The sequence below is a fragment of the Crotalus tigris genome, unplaced genomic scaffold (genome assembly GCF_016545835.1).
Source record: "Crotalus tigris isolate CLP2741 ecotype Arizona unplaced genomic scaffold, ASM1654583v1 scf7180000019267.1258330, whole genome shotgun sequence".
Lineage (NCBI taxonomy): Eukaryota > Metazoa > Chordata > Lepidosauria > Squamata > Viperidae > Crotalus > Crotalus tigris.
This window is the reverse complement of record NW_024097462.1, coordinates 397,064-415,876: the sequence shown is the minus strand read 5'-3', so window position 1 is coordinate 415,876 and position 18,813 is coordinate 397,064. Positions and strand designations below refer to the sequence as shown.

Below are 18,813 nucleotides of genomic sequence, written 5' to 3'. Positions count from 1 at the left end.
TAGAGTCTAATTCTATTGGCTTTCAAAAGCCAATAGGAATTGTCCAGGCTGTCTCTTCCCTGCTGAATCCGCCAAAGGTCCCATTCTACAAATGGTGCTGCACCAGTTGAGTAGTCCTCGATTTACGACTGCTTGAGTAGTCCTCGACTTACGACCGGTTGGGGGTCACGGCATTAAAAAGGTTGAGAACCACTAGTCTAAGTCAAATAGTCTAAGAACACAATGCCTTACAGAAATAAAATATCCCCCAGACCAATAGTATTCAGAACCAGGTTACCCCCCACCAGTTCCTACTTATATACAGTTGCAAAACACAAATATCAGCAAAGCCATTGGATAAAATATCTAACTAAGACTAGGAAGAGCTGGGTTCACATCCTGATTTGTCACAAAGCGTCTTAAGATACAGCAGGGCAGTTGCATAGCCTCAGCCTAATCTATCTCACCCAGTTTGTGAAAATAAAATAAAGACACAGGTCCAGCCATCAGCTTTTTGCAAGAAAAGAGAACAGATAATCATTGTATTAATTATAGTTCTTTTTTTAAGCTATCTGATATGGCTTCAGATCATTGTTTCAATCTTTTGTTTGTGGTATAAACCATAGCAGGAGGCTGAAACTTTAACCTAGGATTCTTGTATCCTTCAGTGGACAGATGAAGCTAATTTACATAAAATGATTAAGAGATTTCTTAATACTTTAAATCAGGGGCAGTCAACCTTGGCTCTTTTATGACTTGTGGACTTCAATTTCCAGAATTCCTGAGCCAGCTTGAAGTCCACGAGTCATAAAAGAGCCAAGGTTGACTACCCCTGCTTTAAATACTTTTCTTAAGTATTTTTCTTACATACAATAAAGAAAGAACTTTCCTCACAAAGAGAAGACGCTACTTCAAATGGCACCATGTACTTACGCATACACAGAAAATATTTGCTAGTGCTACAAGGTTTCCTAAATAACCAAAGTAGTGATGTCCAAAGATAAACTGAACTCGCTGTAAGAATGGTGACTGATAATCTGGTTTGGGAGGACGCTGAAAAAAAGCAGAATGAGAAAGTCTTATCAGGAATTATTTTTACAGGATGCCTGGAAGAAAATGTGGCTTTGGGATATTGTCTGAAAAAGGGCATACCATTTCGTCAGTTTGAGGCACATGCCTGAGCAATGCCTGCTGTTGAAAGTAGTCCTCAACGTACGACCATAATTAAGCCCAAAATTTATGTTGCTAAGTGAGACATTTGTTAAGTGAGTTTTGCCCCATTTTATAACCTTTCTTGCCACTGTTGTTCAGTGAATTCCTGCAGTTGTCAAGTTAGTAACACAGCTGTTAAGTGAATCTGGCTTCCCCATTGACTTTGCTTGTCAGAAGGCCGCAAAAGGTGATCACATGACCCGGAATATGGCAACCGTCATAAATATGAATCAGTTGCCAAATATTTTAATTTTGATCACAAGGCCATGGAGCAACATCTGTGAGTTGAAAAATGGTCATAAATCACTTTTTTTCACCACCGTTGTAAGTTTGAATAGTCACTAAATGAACTGTTATAAGTTGAAGACTACCTGTATATATGATTCCCCTTAAGTTTATAATCTCTTTAAAAGCTGGGTGGGGGAAAGGATATCATGACAGAGTGGCAGGAAAAAAATTATACCTGCATCTTTGCATATTTAAATACACAACTTATCAATGGTTCATTAATAAAAAGGCTTCTAACCCCAAAATGGATATGGCTCAATTATCAACAATGAATACTTATCAATATTTGAAAAATTTACAGTATACAGGGTACGTAGGTGGGCTTTGGCATAGTAGACAGTATTCCACTGTTGTAGATATTTTTACACAAATTACCGCAAATATTACATTCCTCATAATAATCTTAAATTTAGACAGAACATTACTAATCAGTAGTCTCATTCAAGAGTACAGAAACACTGTACTAATAGGATACATAACTTCCAACCTCTAGAAAGCTTCTAAAAGTTACTACTCAATTATAATATTTAATTGACAAAAGGGGGGGAAATGTTAGTCTTAATAAGGTCTATTTCTCTGATTCATTGCCAGCTTACTTTTGGTACCACAAACTATTGAAGCCAAGAGTGGCCTTTGGCTTGCATTTCCCTATTCTGATGTTATGTTCATCCATCCATCCTTGCCATTAACATATATAGCCCCTCATCACTCCCTGAAAGCAAAGTTTCAGAAACGTCCTTGAAACATGTATTTGTTTCTTATTACTTTCCACTGTGCAGAATTTCAAAGTGGTTTTACAACAGTGCTACAGGAAAAAAGAAATGGTAGATAAAAGCAGCAGCTAGGAAAAGCCAATAGAAAAAATCCTTCAAGGCAAACATACTTAAATATGTTTTAAGCATATTTAAAAGCATCGCAGCTACAGGACAGTTACTGCAGCAAAATCTGTCCCGTTTCTCAATATTGCCAAGAATTGTTTTTCAATTTCATTACATATCTAGATAGATTCAAGTATTTATAGCTCACAAGTTTATACAAAGCACATCAACAACAGCTAGTCTCATACCTCTTTAACTTTATGCTTGTCGAGTTCATCAAAAAGTGTCTGAAACTGAGTAGCTGACAGCTCTCCTGGAGGGCAAGATTTAAGCTTCTGCACATGTAACAGAAACAGGTATGTATCATGCAGATGTCATAGGTCAGTAAAAACAGTATCTTTAAAACAAACTAAAGTAACAAACTTAACTACAAATGGTGTCCTACCCTAATGATTGCTTCTTTGCAGTAGGAATCCATTTTTACTTTCTGGAGGACTTGAAGAAGAGCTTCAGATTGGACACACAAGCTAGGAAACCAAAATCAAAATATATGGGAAAGTGGACACTCAAACTAGGAAAGCAAAAGCCACATAAACCTTCTGCTATTCAGCCTCCACACAGGCACATCTTATGCATAATTATGCACATTTACTTATTTTCCATCAGACCTTTAAGATGTCTTTCACTTACATATTTTTATTGATCAAAGTCTCTTTCAAAGAACAAAGAACTTCAAAGGCAGCACGGATCCCCAAGCGTCTCCGGAAAAGCGATGATTGAACCGATTTCTAAAAAAATGTAGGAAAAGAAAGCCCATCCAAAATAACAGCAGAAAGATACAGACATCTAGATCGGGGTGTCAAACTGCCAGCCCACGTGCCAGTTGCATCATATGAGGCCGCGCCCACCCCAGCTCCAGCAATGCAAAAAAAAGTCACAATACATCGTGACATGTCACGTGATCCAGCAAGTTTGACACCTGTGATCTAGACCAATGGATATTTATGTAGGCCATTACTGTGAAAGATAAAGTTACAGAATGTTCTGAAGTAGCAATTACTGAAACCCAAAGATATGAATCTTGGTTTTGCCAGAAGTACAAAATCAGGATGGCCAGAAAGGAAATGAATATTATCCATATTCATATGGATATATTTCTCAAATTTCTCAATTATCAGTTCAAAGGAATTATGGGTACGAATCTCAGAAAAAGCCACTTTTTGAAATACTAAGGAGCTACAGGTAGATATCATGGGTGGCTCTAATCCCCCTTTTTGTGGTACCCAAAGCCTAACACTCAACAACTAATGTCCAAATCATAGAGGCTAATGAAAAGCAAAGGACGGACATGTAAGCTCTGTGACAGATTAAAACATGGAATAATGTTTAACCCTGCCTATTCAAAACAAAAATTTCAGTCCATCTAATGGAAATGTTATGAGTATAGCATGGGCCCAGCGATTAATGAAAGATTAACTTGGTCCCATTAGCCAAAGTTTATCTAATATTTAAAAACAACAACTGGAAGTTGAAGAAAACATTATATTGCAGACAGGAAACCCATCAGTCTTATTTCATATAAACAGGAAATATTTTTGATAATTGTAATACAAAGGGACAATATGTATGACATAGTTAAGATAAACCTTGCAGAGGAAACTCTTTTTGTGCACGTTTATATAAGTTTTCACTGAATGTGATTCTGTTGGAATATAGGGTCCTCAATCTATAGCCCGTGGACCTGGACTGGGCTGCAGGCTCATGGCCAGCGGGCTGCAGAAACAGCTGGCCAGTATGCGCATGCATGGGCGCGCATTCCCCCCCCTCGTGCTAGTATCCGTGGCCCCATTTGTGCATGCATGCGGTCATGAACGGGGACACTAGTATAGGGCAGATGTCCGCAGTCCGTTTGTGCATGCACCGCTCGCCCAAGTGGTTTGCGTGGCCGTTCATACATGAGCGAAAAGGCTGCTAGCCACCATGGGGGGGTGCAGTTGTTCACACATGCGCACGGTGCCAGCGCATGCTGCATGCACAAACAGGGCTGCTAGTGCCGCTCCAGTGTGTGTGGCCCTATGCGTGTGCATGCACCAATTTTGAAGCCGCTCTCCTTCCCTCCGGTCCGCCAGCCCAGAAAGGTTGGAGACCTCTGTGTTAGAATGTATTTTGAATGTATTGCAACAACTACAGAATTATTCAGTCAGTAGATGGCAGTGTTTAGTTTGCATCTATCATTGTAATCTAGGGTTCCTTTTGTTCTGCAATAGTTGAAACCATTAAGCAGCAAGGCCAGTGGTGGGATTCAGCCAGTTCTCACCACTTCAGCAGAACCGGTAGCTAATTTTTTGTTGCCCAGGCCCAGAATGGATTTTCAGAAGTAGCATCCACACAGAGAACCGGTTGTTCATATATTTGAATCCCACTACTGAGGAAGGCCCATGGTGACTGAACACTGTACATTTTATTTAATCTGCATGGCTATATAATCACCCTCTGCTGCCAATTTGTATATAATAAAACAGAATTTCTAACAAATTCATATGTTCAGCTGAAGTGTTGCCAGCTAACAAAATATCAATATTATGTTGAATTCTATACAAGCTCAGATCATTACACTTTTTGTCAATTTTTTACTACATGTTGATTATATTTTGTTTCTGCAATGGATATTATGTTAATTCTTGTTTCTATAACATGAGAAGAAGACTAGAAACAGAGGCTGTCTAAAAATACAGCCTTTTCTAGAAATCAAGTGGGAGAAACTTCACCTCATTGGAGAAATCATATCATACGAAAAGAACTCCAGAAAAGACACATATTGGACATCTGAAAAATCTAATCTAGTCTATATCCTTCCAGGACTGCAAATAAAATATCAGAATTATGGAATGAGCAATGCTCGTTACCATTTTAGTTTTCCAAACTTTTAAGGCTATGATTCCCTTCACATAAGAAGAATGTCACAATCATCATCACAATGAGACAGCCACTAGTCTGTGGCCGGCAGTCAAGTTCATAGATCAGGGATAGTCAACCTTGGCTCTTTTATGACTCGTGGACTTCAACTCCCAGAATTCCTGAGCCAGCTAAGCTGGCTCAGGAATTCTGGAATTGAAGTCCACGAGTCATAAAAGAGCCAAGGTTGACTACCCCTGTCATAGATCATGGCCACAGCGTTGAGGGCAGCATCTTCCTCCATAGCAGAAGTATAAATTTAAGAATATGATGCTGTAAGGTCTCAGTTGCATTTGTACCATTCCAGTGGCCATGACATCGAGTGATAGAATTTCCTGCTCAGTAGCCTGAACTCTGATTTAGCATTTTTAAACTACGATAAATTGTAACATTTGTTAGGCAACACTTACCAAAAGATATCCACGAAACTGATTGTATATTATTGCTGTCAACAAGTTCATCAGAAATAAATTTCCTGTAACAATATGAAATTTTCTTATTTTCTTTTAGGCAACAGTACAGTTTTGTTTGTTTTCTTCCTGAAAACTAAAACAAAGAACTAATTCAATCTTTACATTCCACCCAATCTGAACACACAGCTGAGCAAGGATGGAAAAAACCTTACTTACTCCTTGTATGTTAAAAAGAAATAAACAATACAACAAAATGCAGTGACATAAAATTGCCTTTGGAAGAGCAAATACAGCCCTCATAAAAGATCAGGAGAACCATGCAGTACTAGGAAGTATGAATCACCAATTGAATTGAAAAGAAAGCAACTAGATAAATCTCACAGAATTGCATTATACAGGCTAGCTCTACAGTGTGTCGAAGGCTTTCTCATGAAACATTGCCAATTAATATTTGTTTGTTTCTCTACAGCCTCTTCTCTGCCTCAGCTTCTTCCATTCTAGACAAGATGGAATCCCTAATTTTCTACAAACATTCTGAACATTTCAACAGACCCTGGGAGTGCCATAGAAATGTCTAGTGTGAATCTCCTAAGTCCAGAATCAACTACTTACAGCTTCCCCAAAGAAGCTCAAGATTAGTTATACTCCAAATTTCTTTTCCATGGCTTCCTGTCCTGATTAAAACTTGCTGGGACACAAGTTTTCTTCTGATGAATTTCCCAGGGGTGCTTATAAGCAACATTTACTAGTTCCCAATAAAACCAGTGAAGTCTTCATTTCCTGCTTAAGATGACAAGTAGACTGTAGTCCTCAGAGCTTAAGAGCAGAATTCATTAGCAACCGGAAAGGTAGTCCATTGGTTGCCCTTATCATCTTGCCATTATAATTTCAGTCACATCTCCATTAGCCACTCACTTTTTATGCACATTCTGCAATTATGGGTACCAACACATGGAAAAGAATGAGTTTACACTGCATGGCTTCGGAGGGTCTTTTATTTAAAGAAACAATCCACTTACCTATTACAGTGAAGAGTACAAAGAAGATGCAATATGCTCGATTCTTAGAATACGCAGGAATCATCACTGTTCAATGTTAAAAAACAATAAATAAAGTTTAAGAAATGTCGCATTTAAGGTAATAATGTGCCCCAATCCTTAAACAGAGATATATGTAGCTTTTAGCAGTGAAATGGGGAATTCGTTTTAGCAGTTATCCAGGAACTCATCACTCTTGACACAAATGAGGGTCTGCAAGTCCTGGTTTGGGTTAGAAGCTACATAATGCATTAGAAAGGCCTACTTGATTGTGCCAGGCCTTATAGTAATCTAGCATTTTTTTTCTCTCATAAACCCCTCTGCCAAAAAATATCTCAAAAATGCCAAAAAGAAGGGTTTAAAAGGGAACATGCCATTTTTCCATTAGTCCTCCCCTACAACTAAGAAGTGGAGAGCTCCTTGGGAATCAGGCATTCTTTAAATCTATATAAACAAATATATAAAATCTACCCCAAACCAGAATTAATACAACCGCTCTTGGTAGATCTGTTCTCAATGAAAGTATCCACTCTCCTTTTAACACCATCAAACTATCATTATTTCCTGTGATAATGAATTCCACAAATTTCATTATTCAATGCTTTTATGGAAACTGAATCAGCATATGAGGGAAAGCAAAGTCAATTATATCCACCTTTCCAGGAAAAAAGAAGAAGTCAAATGTCCCTAAAGAATGAAGAATCTCTGAGTTTAGCCACATATTAAGAAAGAAAAGGAAAATATTTTTTGGAAAAGGATCCTTACCATCTGGATTATTTGCAGTTGTCAACAGTACCAGCAATGAAGTTAATGAATCTGGCAAATTATGAAAATATCCTTGCCACTCTTTATCCTGTGGACCATCCTAATCATAGAGATCCAAACTGTTAGCAAACAAAGTAACCAATCAAAGGCACTTAAGAGCTATGCACTGTCACCTTTGGTCACCCATTCAATCCAATCAAGTACTGAATACGTATTTCGTTTAGTGGGCTGAAAGGAATCTAGTCTATACAAATCAAGGTAAACAACCCAATTACTTCTCTTGCAGTTGCTTCAGGCAGACAAGTATTTCAATATCTAAATACAAAAGACATTGTTTATAACTGGAGAAAAAAAGAAATGTAGGACATGACATATCTGGTCTCAGACAGTACTTTTTTTTAGTAACTCGTTTTCCAGTCAAAACAAGCTATTTCCACATAACACACTCTTATGTTTAACTGTTTACAATTTGGATTCCTGTTCATTCTGTTGGATTGAATCAAAACAAAAACGTTGCAAATTGTAATTCCAGATAATCCAAATTTTATTTTTCTTTCATGAGACTAAGTGAAGTGAAAATGCAAGAAAAAAGAAGTGATTGGGAATACAGGAAAGGCAGTCAGAGAAAAAGTTATGCGGTACTCTGGCCCATCTATCCGATTCAAAATTCTATCTTCCAAACCAAAAAGCCTATTTTTACCCAGGTTTGTTGCTCACGCATAGTCAGCTCTGAGGATGCTTCATGAGAATTGACACAGAATGTACAGGAACCAAATGAAAACATACACACACACACGCACGGAGAAATATAGCAAAGCCAAAGGCCTTTGCTTTGTATAATCCAAATGTGCTTAATAGGACCCTGAACTGTCTGTGTGAGATGATTTTATCTTCACTTTACTCAAAAAACTCTTTGAACATAATGTTATTAGCCAGCAGGACTGAAATATGTAATTTTTCTCACATAATTCCCTGCTAGTTTTTCGATAAGGTGAATTTTCAAAAATTGCTCTTTATGACAATGGAGGAATCTTGTCGTGCAACTTTAACAAATGCAAAAATTAAGGGGAAAACAGAACAGCAAAAACAGAGACAGGAAAGATGAAAATTACAAAAGGGGATCCACAACTTTCTAGAAAGAATTCAGAAAAAGTTCAGGAGAATGACAAGGAAAAGCTGACAGATCTCAGCTATGAAATTGTCCTTCATAGAAAATGCAGAAGTAATTTAGTTCTGCCCCACCAGGGAATGTCAGATGCAGGAAAGAATAATGTCTTGTAATTTTACTGACAATGTGACAATGGTATGAATAATTATCAAGTAAAATGATGAGCAAGGGAAAAAATTGCCCAGATTTATCGTAATTTTATGCCTAAAACATGACATGGGGGGAATTTACATTTCAGGGGAAAAAATGTTTATTTAAAAAAATATACATCTTTTTATATATAAACACAACTCTTTTGTCCTAGACCAGTGGTGGCGAACCTATGGCACGCGTGCCAGAGGCGGCACTCAGAGCCCTCTCTGTGGGCACACGTAACGTCCCCCTGGAGATGGCGAGGGACTGGCCCCCACCACCCTGGCCCCTCCCACCCAGTCTGCCATGACCAGTGCGTCCACGCCCACCTGGCACCTGGTGATAAATAAGCGGGTTTTTGATCGCAGTTTGGGCAGTGCGTCTCTAAAAGGTTTGCCATCACTGTCCTAGACAAAGAACCAAGATTTCATTACATGTGTTACTTACTTTTGTCCGAGCAAACAGCAGCATGCCAAACATGGTAAAGAGAAACAGATGAACAGCTAAGAGCAGCATAACACTATTAGGGAGAAAATATAATGCCAACATTATTCCTTTATCACAACACAGGACCACATGTAAAGAAAGAGATGCCACAGACAACATTCAGCAGTGAACCAGAAAAAATATTGTTCCTACAGAGTTAAATATGTCAAATGAGGAAAAATAAGCCCAATGCATCTAAAACTAAGAAACGAGAGACACTACTTTGATGGACATCTTCAAATGGCATTGAAGAATTTTTCACTTGTGAGAGCAGAGACGTCCTCCTCTGTCACCAAAGTCTCAGCTGCAGAAATCTTACTGTTAGCTACTCCTGGACAGGGTAATGTCATCACTGCTGTTCTTTGGAGCTTCTTAATAATAATAATAATAATAATAATAATAATAATAAGAAGAAGAAGAAGAAGAAGAAGAAGAAGAAGAAGAAGAAGAAGAAGAAGAAGAAGAAGAAGAAGAAGAAGAAGAAGAAGAAGAAGAAGAAGAAGAAGAAGAAGAAGAAGAAGAAGAAGAAGAAGAAGAAGAAGAAGAAGAAGAAGAAGAAGAAGAAGAAGAAGAAGAAGAAGAAGAAGAAGAAGAAGAAGAAGAAGAATAAGAAGAAGAAGAAGAAGAAGAAGAAGAAGAAGAAGAAGAAGAAGAAGAAGAAGAAGAAGAAGCAGCAGCGCCTTGGGTGCAATCCCAAAACAACTGGAGCACCACTTGAACACCATTGGCATTGACAAATTCGCTATTAGTCAATTGCAAAAGGCGGCCTTACTAGGAACTGCTTCCATCCTGCGACGATATTTGTAATATCATCAAACATCCACATCTGCCTATCCCAGGTCCTGGGTAACGACTCAATAGGTAGACAAAATGCCAAATCCAGTCTGAACATCTGGCTGACTGTGCGATGATTATTATTATTATTATTATTATTAATAATAATGGGACCTTGGAGGTCATCCGGTCCAAACCCCTGCTCAGGCAGGAAACCCTATACCATTACAGACAAATGGCTGTCCAGTCTCTTCTTAAAAACTTCCAGTGTTGGAGCATTCACCACTTCTGGAGGCAGGTTGTTCCACTGGTTAATTGTTCTAACTGCCAGGAAGTTTCTCCTTAGTTCTAGGTTGCTTCTCTCCTTGATTAGTTTCTATCCGTTGCTTCTTGTTCTGCCTTCAGGCACCTTGGAAAATAGCTTGACTCCCTCTGCTTTATGGCAGCCCCTGAGATATTGGAACACTGCTATCATGTGCCCCTCATCCTTCTCTTCATTAAACTAGACATACCCAATTCTAGCAGTCATTCCTTATATGCTTTAACCTCCAGTCCCCTAATCATCTTTGTTGCTCTTCTCTGTACTCTTTCTAGAGTCTCAGCATCTTTTTTACATTGTGGTGACCAAAACTGGATGCACTGGTTCCAACTTAAACATTTTTACTGTTTTCTTTCTCAAATGTTAGCATGTGAAAAAATGTATTTATTAGAGATAAGCAAATGCTAATGATGTGCATTTTGAAGGTGTAACATTTGGGGGATCACTGGATCATCTGGCTTATCTCTAGCAGGCATTATACATTGTTACATACCTTGTAATTTCTGGCAGTGTCCTCTTGATGCTTTTTAGTGTTTTTTTCATCATTGAAGAATTCTGGAGAAGGAAGAAAGGCCGAAGGATACGTCTTATCCTCAGGTTCTAAAAAAGAAAACATTTGGTAAACGACCACAAAAGCAGAATATCTTTAATTAATTCCACCAATAACTCAATAATCATTATGTATGGCTGCAAGAACTGCAATAATTGACAGTTAGAACAATTAATCAGTGGAACAACCTGCCTCCAGAAGCTGTGAATGTTCCAACACTGGAAGTTTTTAAGAACAGACTGGACAGCATTTGTCTAAAATGGTATAGGGTTTCCTGCCTGAGCAGGGGGTTGGACTAGATGACCTCCAAGGTCCCTCCCAACTTTATTATTATTATTATTATTATTAACAAAATCAAATAAAACCTATGATCCCTCACACAATGCAGTCATCTGATGAACAAATAAGTGGACAAAAGAAAAGCATCATCCTCCATTAATCAAATGGCAAAGCCTCATCCAGATGTCTCTATTGCATTGTAAGAATTAGGGAAAAGCCCTTCATGGAATTAATTTTCACTTGCGACCTTCCCAAGTCAAAATCAAGACTTGCCAAATCCTAAAAATATTGAAAAATAAAATTATCTTAAAAAGCAGATGAACAAGCCCAAAAACAAAATCTGCCTTTTGAATAAGGAGCTATTGTTCTATACATAATAGTTAGTTTTAACTAAGTTAAAGTTAACTGTTAACTAAAGTTAAGTTAACTGTTTTAACTAAGTTATTAGCATATTAGTTACTAGATACATTTACAGTTTTTGAACTACCGCAACAAATTTCCATAGGATATGCATCTTCTGTGGCCGTCATGCTAAGGCAGCTCTCAAGCCTATAAATACTGGTACAGCTTAGACACCGGTATACCAGAATATGCTGGAAAAATTCAACTGCTGTGAGGGTACAGCATAAGCCATGGAAGAAGAGAACAGAATGCCATGATCAGAACAATGACCCAGAAGAATGACTGATAAGACTGACAAGAGATATCTGACATTGCAAAATTTTGCTAAATTTTGGTTCTACTTGCTTTTTCTCTAAATGTTATCATTTACTGATGGCTTAAAATCAGCACCTTTCCCTTCATCTTTTCAGGTGCTAGCCTGGGAATTAGCGCAAAACTGTTTATCCATTTTATCCCCATAACTCTATGAAAGAAGCTAAGCTCAGCCATCCATGTGCTTTCAGTATGGTTTAATAATTAAAACTTCAGCCTGGAAAATCAATAATGTACTTCATTGGGTGATCTTGGGCAGTCATTAGTAACTAAAGTTACCTTGCAGTGGCATTAGGAGGATAAAATAATTATGGAAGGTACAATCACATACATCATTCTAAGCTTCTTGATGGAAGGACAAAATTAAAAGGATCATATTTATTACTGCTGTTTCTGTTGCGGTTATCATCATACACAATTACATTACAGAATTCAGATCAAAGCCATGCTAGTTCTACATTTTCCATATATAAACACAGAATACATACTGACAATGTCAGGTGTACAACCAAGCAGCATCAGTGTTTTATTTGTCCCAATCTCACATCAAAATGATCATGGGCCATCTCCGAAACCATTGATTCCCAGTCTCCCTGACATTTATCCAAGAATGCATAAACCTTACTTCATGACAGGAAGTACTCAGCGAAATGCTCCAGTCTATCAGGGAGATGAGCAGGACCAGGATGTAGGCCATTAACCACTTGGTTTTCCGAAATTCTTCCCATCCAATTAAGTAGCTCTAGTGAATCAACATATTTGAATATCAGTTAGGATACTGTCATAAGCAAAAGGATCCAAATAATTTTCTTCTTATATTTTGGAAAACAGCTAAGCCAGCTATCAGGAAAAATGGAAGATCTGATCATGTGGTAGCTTTGGGGACTATGTTCCCAATCCCAGTTCCTAAAGACAGAATGTTTTGATCTAATTGGAATACATTTCTGGGCAGAAACATGCCACCTACATTCCCACCAAGCATTATACTTGGCTTCTGAGCAACATGCCATGGGCTATCCTCCAAAAAAGGAGTGCTTAAAAGATGAGACAAAGCCTACATTTAATTTAAGTGTAAAGATCGCATTTAAATTAATTGCAATTGTTATGGTTTCTTCCTAAACCTATTTAACCTTGTATCTTTTCCTTACAAGAAAGATTACAATTTTGCAGCATCTTTCAGAGCAGTTCCGGGGATCAAACCCAGGGTTTGGGACTCACGAATGGCTCGGAGTTTTTAAATAATGTGCCTCTAATTTAAACTTTCAAAAATCAAATTTTCCTGAGAGTTCCGTTTTGGACCTGCAAACAGGCACAGAGACTTTTAGTGTGGTCTTTTCCAAACTTCTTTAAGATGACAATTCTCAATCAACACAGCCCTCAAGCTGCTAATTTACATTTTAAAACAAATAATCCATTGCATCTGGGAGAATTAATTTGCAAGATTAAAATAATCCCTTCAAAACCACACTTTGGGACCCTGGTAAGTTGCATAGAAAGAAAGGGATATCTATATCATCATAATCATCCTTGTAGGTACCAAGAAGTCCCACGGACGGCCAAAAGGGGCAAATCTATCCTGCTATACTACTTTTTTTGTATTTCAGAAGAAAGGTAATTATGGGTGAGTGGGTTGTTTCTGGATACAGTCATTGTTTATTCAGCTGCAGAAACTATGGTTGTAACAGCCCAAGGAGACACCACAATTTGTGATGCCTCCATCTTTCAGCATCAGCCAACATTAAATATTTTGCAAAGGACTATCATTGAAATACATTAAAGGTATATGATTCATTTAGCTTTTCTAAATAATGTATAGAACAACCTTTCTTAACTATATATATCTGGACAGTTCAGGCATTATAATAAACTGTCAATATAGCTGCATCTATATTGGGTTCACTCCTGCGAGTCCCTTGGACTGCAAGGCGTTCAAACCGGTCAGTCCTAGAAGAGATCAATCCCGACTGCTCTTTAGAAGGCCAGATCCTGAAGCTGAAACTCAAATACTTTGGCCACCTAATGAGAAGGAAGGACTCACTGGAGAAGGGCCTAATGCTGGGAAAGATTGAGGGCAATAGAAGAAGGGGACGACAGAGAATGACATGCTTGGATGGAGTCACTGAAGCAGTAGGTGTAAACTTAAATGGACTCCAGAAGATGGTAGAGGATAGGAAGACCTGGAGGAACGTCGTCCATGGGATCGCGATGGGTCGGACACGATTTCGCAGTTAACAACAACAACAATATTGGGTTCAACTAAGATCCTGACTTGGGGAAGAATCACATCTTCACAGTCTTCTACAGGCCAAAAGAGCGGGCCTTTCCAGGACTCGGGAGGGGAAGGCTGCTCCATAGGGCTGGTGCTATGACTGAGAAGTTACATCTCCTAGGTCCCGTCAGATAACATACTTTAATACAGGGGACCCAGATTATGCCCATTCTGTCAGATCTGGTGGGACAGACAGAAAACCTTGGGGAGAGGTAACCTGATCCTGTGCCGTGCACGGCTTAAAGGTGATAACCAGCACACCTTGAATTAGAAACAGTGCACCTTGTGTAACAACAGTGCAAACCTAGCAGACTTTAGTGCACTCTAAACGATGTACCCTACTCAGTGGTGGAATTCAAATATGTGAACAACCAGTTCTCTGTGTGGATGTCACTTCCAGAAGACCATTCTGGGCCTGGGCAACAAAAAATTAGCTACCGGTTCTGCTGAAGTGGTGCAAACTAGTTGAATCCCATCACTGACCCTACTGTATTCTAAACCATAAGCTTCTGGGTGTTCTTCAAGAGCAGCCATGTAGAATACATTGCAGTAATTAAACCAGGAAATGACCAAGGCCTGAAATACTGTGAACAAAGCCTCCTGGTCCAGGAACAGGCACAACTGGCATATACAAAATGGATTTGTACAAAAGTCCACTAGCCACAGCTGCCATCTGTTCTTTGAACAGGAGCTCTGAGTCCTAGAAGATCCCAAATTGCATAAAAATTCCAAAGGTGGAAAATCTCCAGATCCAGGAAGCCCCAAACCTAAAGACATTCCATGCCAGAGCTGAGTCACAGACTTCCCCATCCAGACTCTCACAATCTCCAGAAACTGAGGAAGCACCTTGAAAGCATTTTTTGTCCAGCCAGAGGTTGAGACATATAACTATATTTTATGTATAATTATAAATCATCTGCATATCTTACCCAGTGGTTCCTTGTAGATATTAAATAGGGTGAGGAGAGAAACACTTCACAGAGAAAGGGCCTAGGGCTACATCTCTCCCCCCTTCCAATAATACCGAGTGGAACCAGTGTTGAAAAAAGAACACTGAACAAGTGAAAAACACTGTTCCCCACTCCTTTCCCCCAAACTTGGCTCAGAAGGATATTGAAATCTGCTGAGAGACCCAGAAGGGTTCTCCAAAGGTCATCTACAAGTTCGATCAATACTGTCCGAGTGGCATTCAAAGTTTCCTCCAGCAAGCTCTGAAACTGAGCATTTGCTATCTTCTCATCAACCTTCCCTTAAAAAAGGTTAAAAATCAGGCAAAGTTATCCAAAAGATGAGATGATACGTATCTCAGAGCTCACTAACCTTTACAGAGACATCTGCTATAAAGATAAGGAAGCAAAGCAGCTCAATGCTTTCAGTCAGGCCACAAGGAGGCTTCCAAGCTTCTGAGCGATATCGAACATCTGATGTGACGGTAAGTGAAGAAGGAGTTTCAATGAAAGCAAGAGCCAGGATTAGCGTAATGGTGAGAATCAAAATCCTTAAAGAGAAAAGAAAACACGTATGTGGGAGGGAAAGAAGGCCAAAAGTTCATTTTCCAAAATATTCCATGTCATAAAGTGATAAAGGAATATGAGTTTTCTGAAACATTGTTTGATGGTGAAATATAATTCGGCTGGCAAAAGCCTCACCAAGTTTTATAAAGAAAAGGAGCCTAGCCAGTCCTTGCTCAGTTGCCTGGGGCAACAGATCACTTTGCCTCTGAAAATGCCAGCTAGGGTTGCTGGGAAAGCATCAGGAAATCTATAGTTTCAACCTATCATTTGGACCACTAAACCCTGCAGCTCCACTCTGCCCTCACAGAAGCTGCTCATATCTTTTAAAAAGTCCTTGAAAGAGAAGCAATTAGCAAAACACTAAAATACTGAAAATTGGAAGCAGCCGTTAAGGACTTGTGGGATTAGAAAAAGCAGTTGACCTTCTCAAAGAAACAGAGCAGCGTGGGGGGGGGGAATTCTCACCATTGGCAAACTTCTGAATAATACCACCGATAAAGCCACAAGGAGTTAGAGTCCACACGATGATTTATAGAGCGATACTAAAGGGGTGAAAGACAGAGAGGTGATTCAAGCATCTCTTTTGATTTGCTCTTCAAGTATGGAAGTTAAAAGTTTATAGGTAAATAATAACACCATCAAGGAAACGTCTACTAATGACTAGGCAAATTTGGGTCAAAGTAGATGTTCTATAAACATGAGACATACAATTATGAATTGGTTTTATTTTAGTTCATTTCAGATAGAGCTTGGTTTTTTTACATGTTTACAGAATATTTTCCACAGTCCAGTTTCTATGAGTTTCATTTATTTATTAAATCTATTCGCAGCCCATCTCGTATCGAAACAGGGTCCTTCTGCCAGCCGAATGGCATCTCTGCCACAATGTTCTCATATCATTTTTTGAATAGCCCCTGAAGGCAGGGAAAGTCCTACTGACTGATTGGAAGCCCATTTAATAACAGACCCACTGCTACTAGCAATGTCATGACCACTGCTATGCCATGAAGCTATGCCATCACTCCGGATAGTTCTCGTTTTGTGACTGTTCAAAGTTACAACAACACGGGAAAAAGTGACTTACAATTGGTCCATGCCATTTATGACCGTTGTAAGTAACATCCTCACAATCACGTGATCAAACTTCAGGTACTTGCCAACCGGCATGAGTTTACGATGTCTACACAGCATCCTGGGGTCACATGACTGCCATCTGTGATCTTCCCAGTCAGCCCCAGAAAGCAAAGTCAATGGGGGGGAACCAGATTCACTTAAACAACTGCAGTGATTTGCTGAACAACCGTGATAAAGTTGAAAAATCAAGTGTGACTCACTTAACTTCTGTTGCCTTGCTTAGCAACAGAAATTCTCTTCCCAATTGTGGTCATAAGTCAAGGACTACCTGTATTCTTCAAAGATGTGAAAACGCAACCCCACATGATATTTTTTTTTTTACAAACATTCTGAATGATCTGACTTATTATCACAAACTTTGTAGTATAAATCAACATTCAGCAGGAAAGAAGAGTACTGGAGCTTCTAATAACAGCCCTTTAATTAAAACAGTACACTTGGACCAAACTTTTACCTGAATTGCATCTTCAATGAATACTACAGCTTGGTTGAAGTAGAGTTCAGGGTCATCAATGACTGTAAGATTCAAAAACACAATGGTTATAAAATGGTTATAGAGTGGTATATTCTTTTGTTTATTTGGGAGTGTTCAAACATATTAGCTAACATGCCTTCATGATTCAAAGCTATTTCAAGGAACAATTTAAAAAATGAGGAAGAGAATCTCCACACCCTTCTGCTGACTGACATCAAGACAAAGAAATTGGTTGTTGTTTAAGTTACCTTAACAAATGAGTCTTTTATGACATATATCAACAATTTTCTGAAAACTATAAGAAAAATCTTATCTTTCCAATGTATTTCTCAAGCTATGGGGAAAGGAGGGCCGATACATAAGCCAGAGACATATCTTACTTCAATTTTAAATGCTACCCTCTGCGATCTTAAGCAAACTTCATTTCTCTTTCACGCACACACATGTACACTGCATTTCTCTCTTTTGAAGTCAGCCCCCAATTCCAATAAGTATTACAATCACACTAAATATGGTAAGAGTTACTGAAATAATACGCACAGGGAGCTGTGAGTTTGTTAATATATCAGGCAGCAGACTTATACTTTCCCCAGCCAAACCATTACACAAGGAAGAGCAGAAATATACTTATTTGTCAGAGTGCCAGGCCATCAATAGCCATCAATAGACATATAGATATAAACAATATCTATGTAATATGCAAAAGAGACAATCAACAAGCCAAAAAGGAACAAAAAGACCAAAATAACTGCCCACCAGCAATCAGCAATCAGCACCCAGATAAGCATAGATTAACTCCAAGATTAACATCAGATCAACAATCAAATAAACGGGAGGTGGTTGGCTTATCAGTTACGAAAGAAACAGAAAGCTAGAATTATAGAGAAAGTAAAATATAAAGGTACTGAGGTTTTTCAGCAAGATTTGATTAAAAAAAGCTTTTTGGACTTTTACACAAAATTATATTCAAGTGATAATATAAGGGGTTTGGATATAGATAAATATTTACAATCAGTACATTTTCCTAGACTTTCAGAGGAACAACAAAATGGGATGAATAGTTTAATTACTGTGGAGGAAATTGGCTTAGCTATTAAGCAGTTAAAGGTTGGAAAGTCTCCTGGAACAGATGGACTGACTTCTAGGTATTATAAGATTTTATCTGAAGAAATGATAGAGCCACTAAAGGAACTCTTTAATAGTATTTTGTTGGGTATGCAAGTTCCTCCTTCTTGGAAAAGAGCTTTTATATCACTGATTCCGAAGGAAGATCAGGATCTTACAGAGCCTAAGAATTATAGGCCAATTTCATTATTGAATGTTGATTATAAGATCTTTACAAAAATTTTGGCAAATAGATTAATGCAGGTTATGAAAGACTTGATTCATAGTGATCAAGCAGGATTTATAACAGGGAGATATATGAAACATAATGTTAGACAAATTATTAACTTAATTGAGTACTTGGATAAGAATAATCAGATTCCTGTGGCTTTTATCTTTTTGGACGCTGAAAAAGCTTTTGATCAATT

At 38.4% G+C, this 18,813-nt stretch overlaps 1 protein-coding gene across 2 annotated transcripts in view; it reads right to left on the bottom strand.

The window, feature by feature from the left end:
- The window catches only part of TPCN2 (two pore segment channel 2), a 51,330-nt gene that overhangs the window by 17,727 nt on the left and 14,790 nt on the right, over nucleotides 1-18,813 (bottom strand). The window contains exons 2-14 of one of the 2 annotated variants that reach the window (XM_039361433.1): nucleotides 17,261-17,322; nucleotides 16,138-16,214; nucleotides 15,479-15,656; nucleotides 12,515-12,631; nucleotides 10,840-10,946; nucleotides 9,215-9,287; nucleotides 7,468-7,567; nucleotides 6,685-6,750; nucleotides 5,663-5,727; nucleotides 2,988-3,085; nucleotides 2,743-2,824; nucleotides 2,546-2,632; nucleotides 913-1,032 (exon numbers count right to left, since the gene is read on the bottom strand). In XM_039361433.1, coding sequence (XP_039217367.1) covers nucleotides 913-1,032; nucleotides 2,546-2,632; nucleotides 2,743-2,824; nucleotides 2,988-3,085; nucleotides 5,663-5,727; nucleotides 6,685-6,750; nucleotides 7,468-7,567; nucleotides 9,215-9,287; nucleotides 10,840-10,946; nucleotides 12,515-12,631; nucleotides 15,479-15,656; nucleotides 16,138-16,214; nucleotides 17,261-17,322 — 1,232 coding nt within the window. The remainder of the gene's footprint in view (nucleotides 1-912; nucleotides 1,033-2,545; nucleotides 2,633-2,742; nucleotides 2,825-2,987; nucleotides 3,086-5,662; nucleotides 5,728-6,684; nucleotides 6,751-7,467; nucleotides 7,568-9,214; nucleotides 9,288-10,839; nucleotides 10,947-12,514; nucleotides 12,632-15,478; nucleotides 15,657-16,137; nucleotides 16,215-17,260; nucleotides 17,323-18,813) is intronic. The other variant, XM_039361434.1, reaches the window with a different exon arrangement.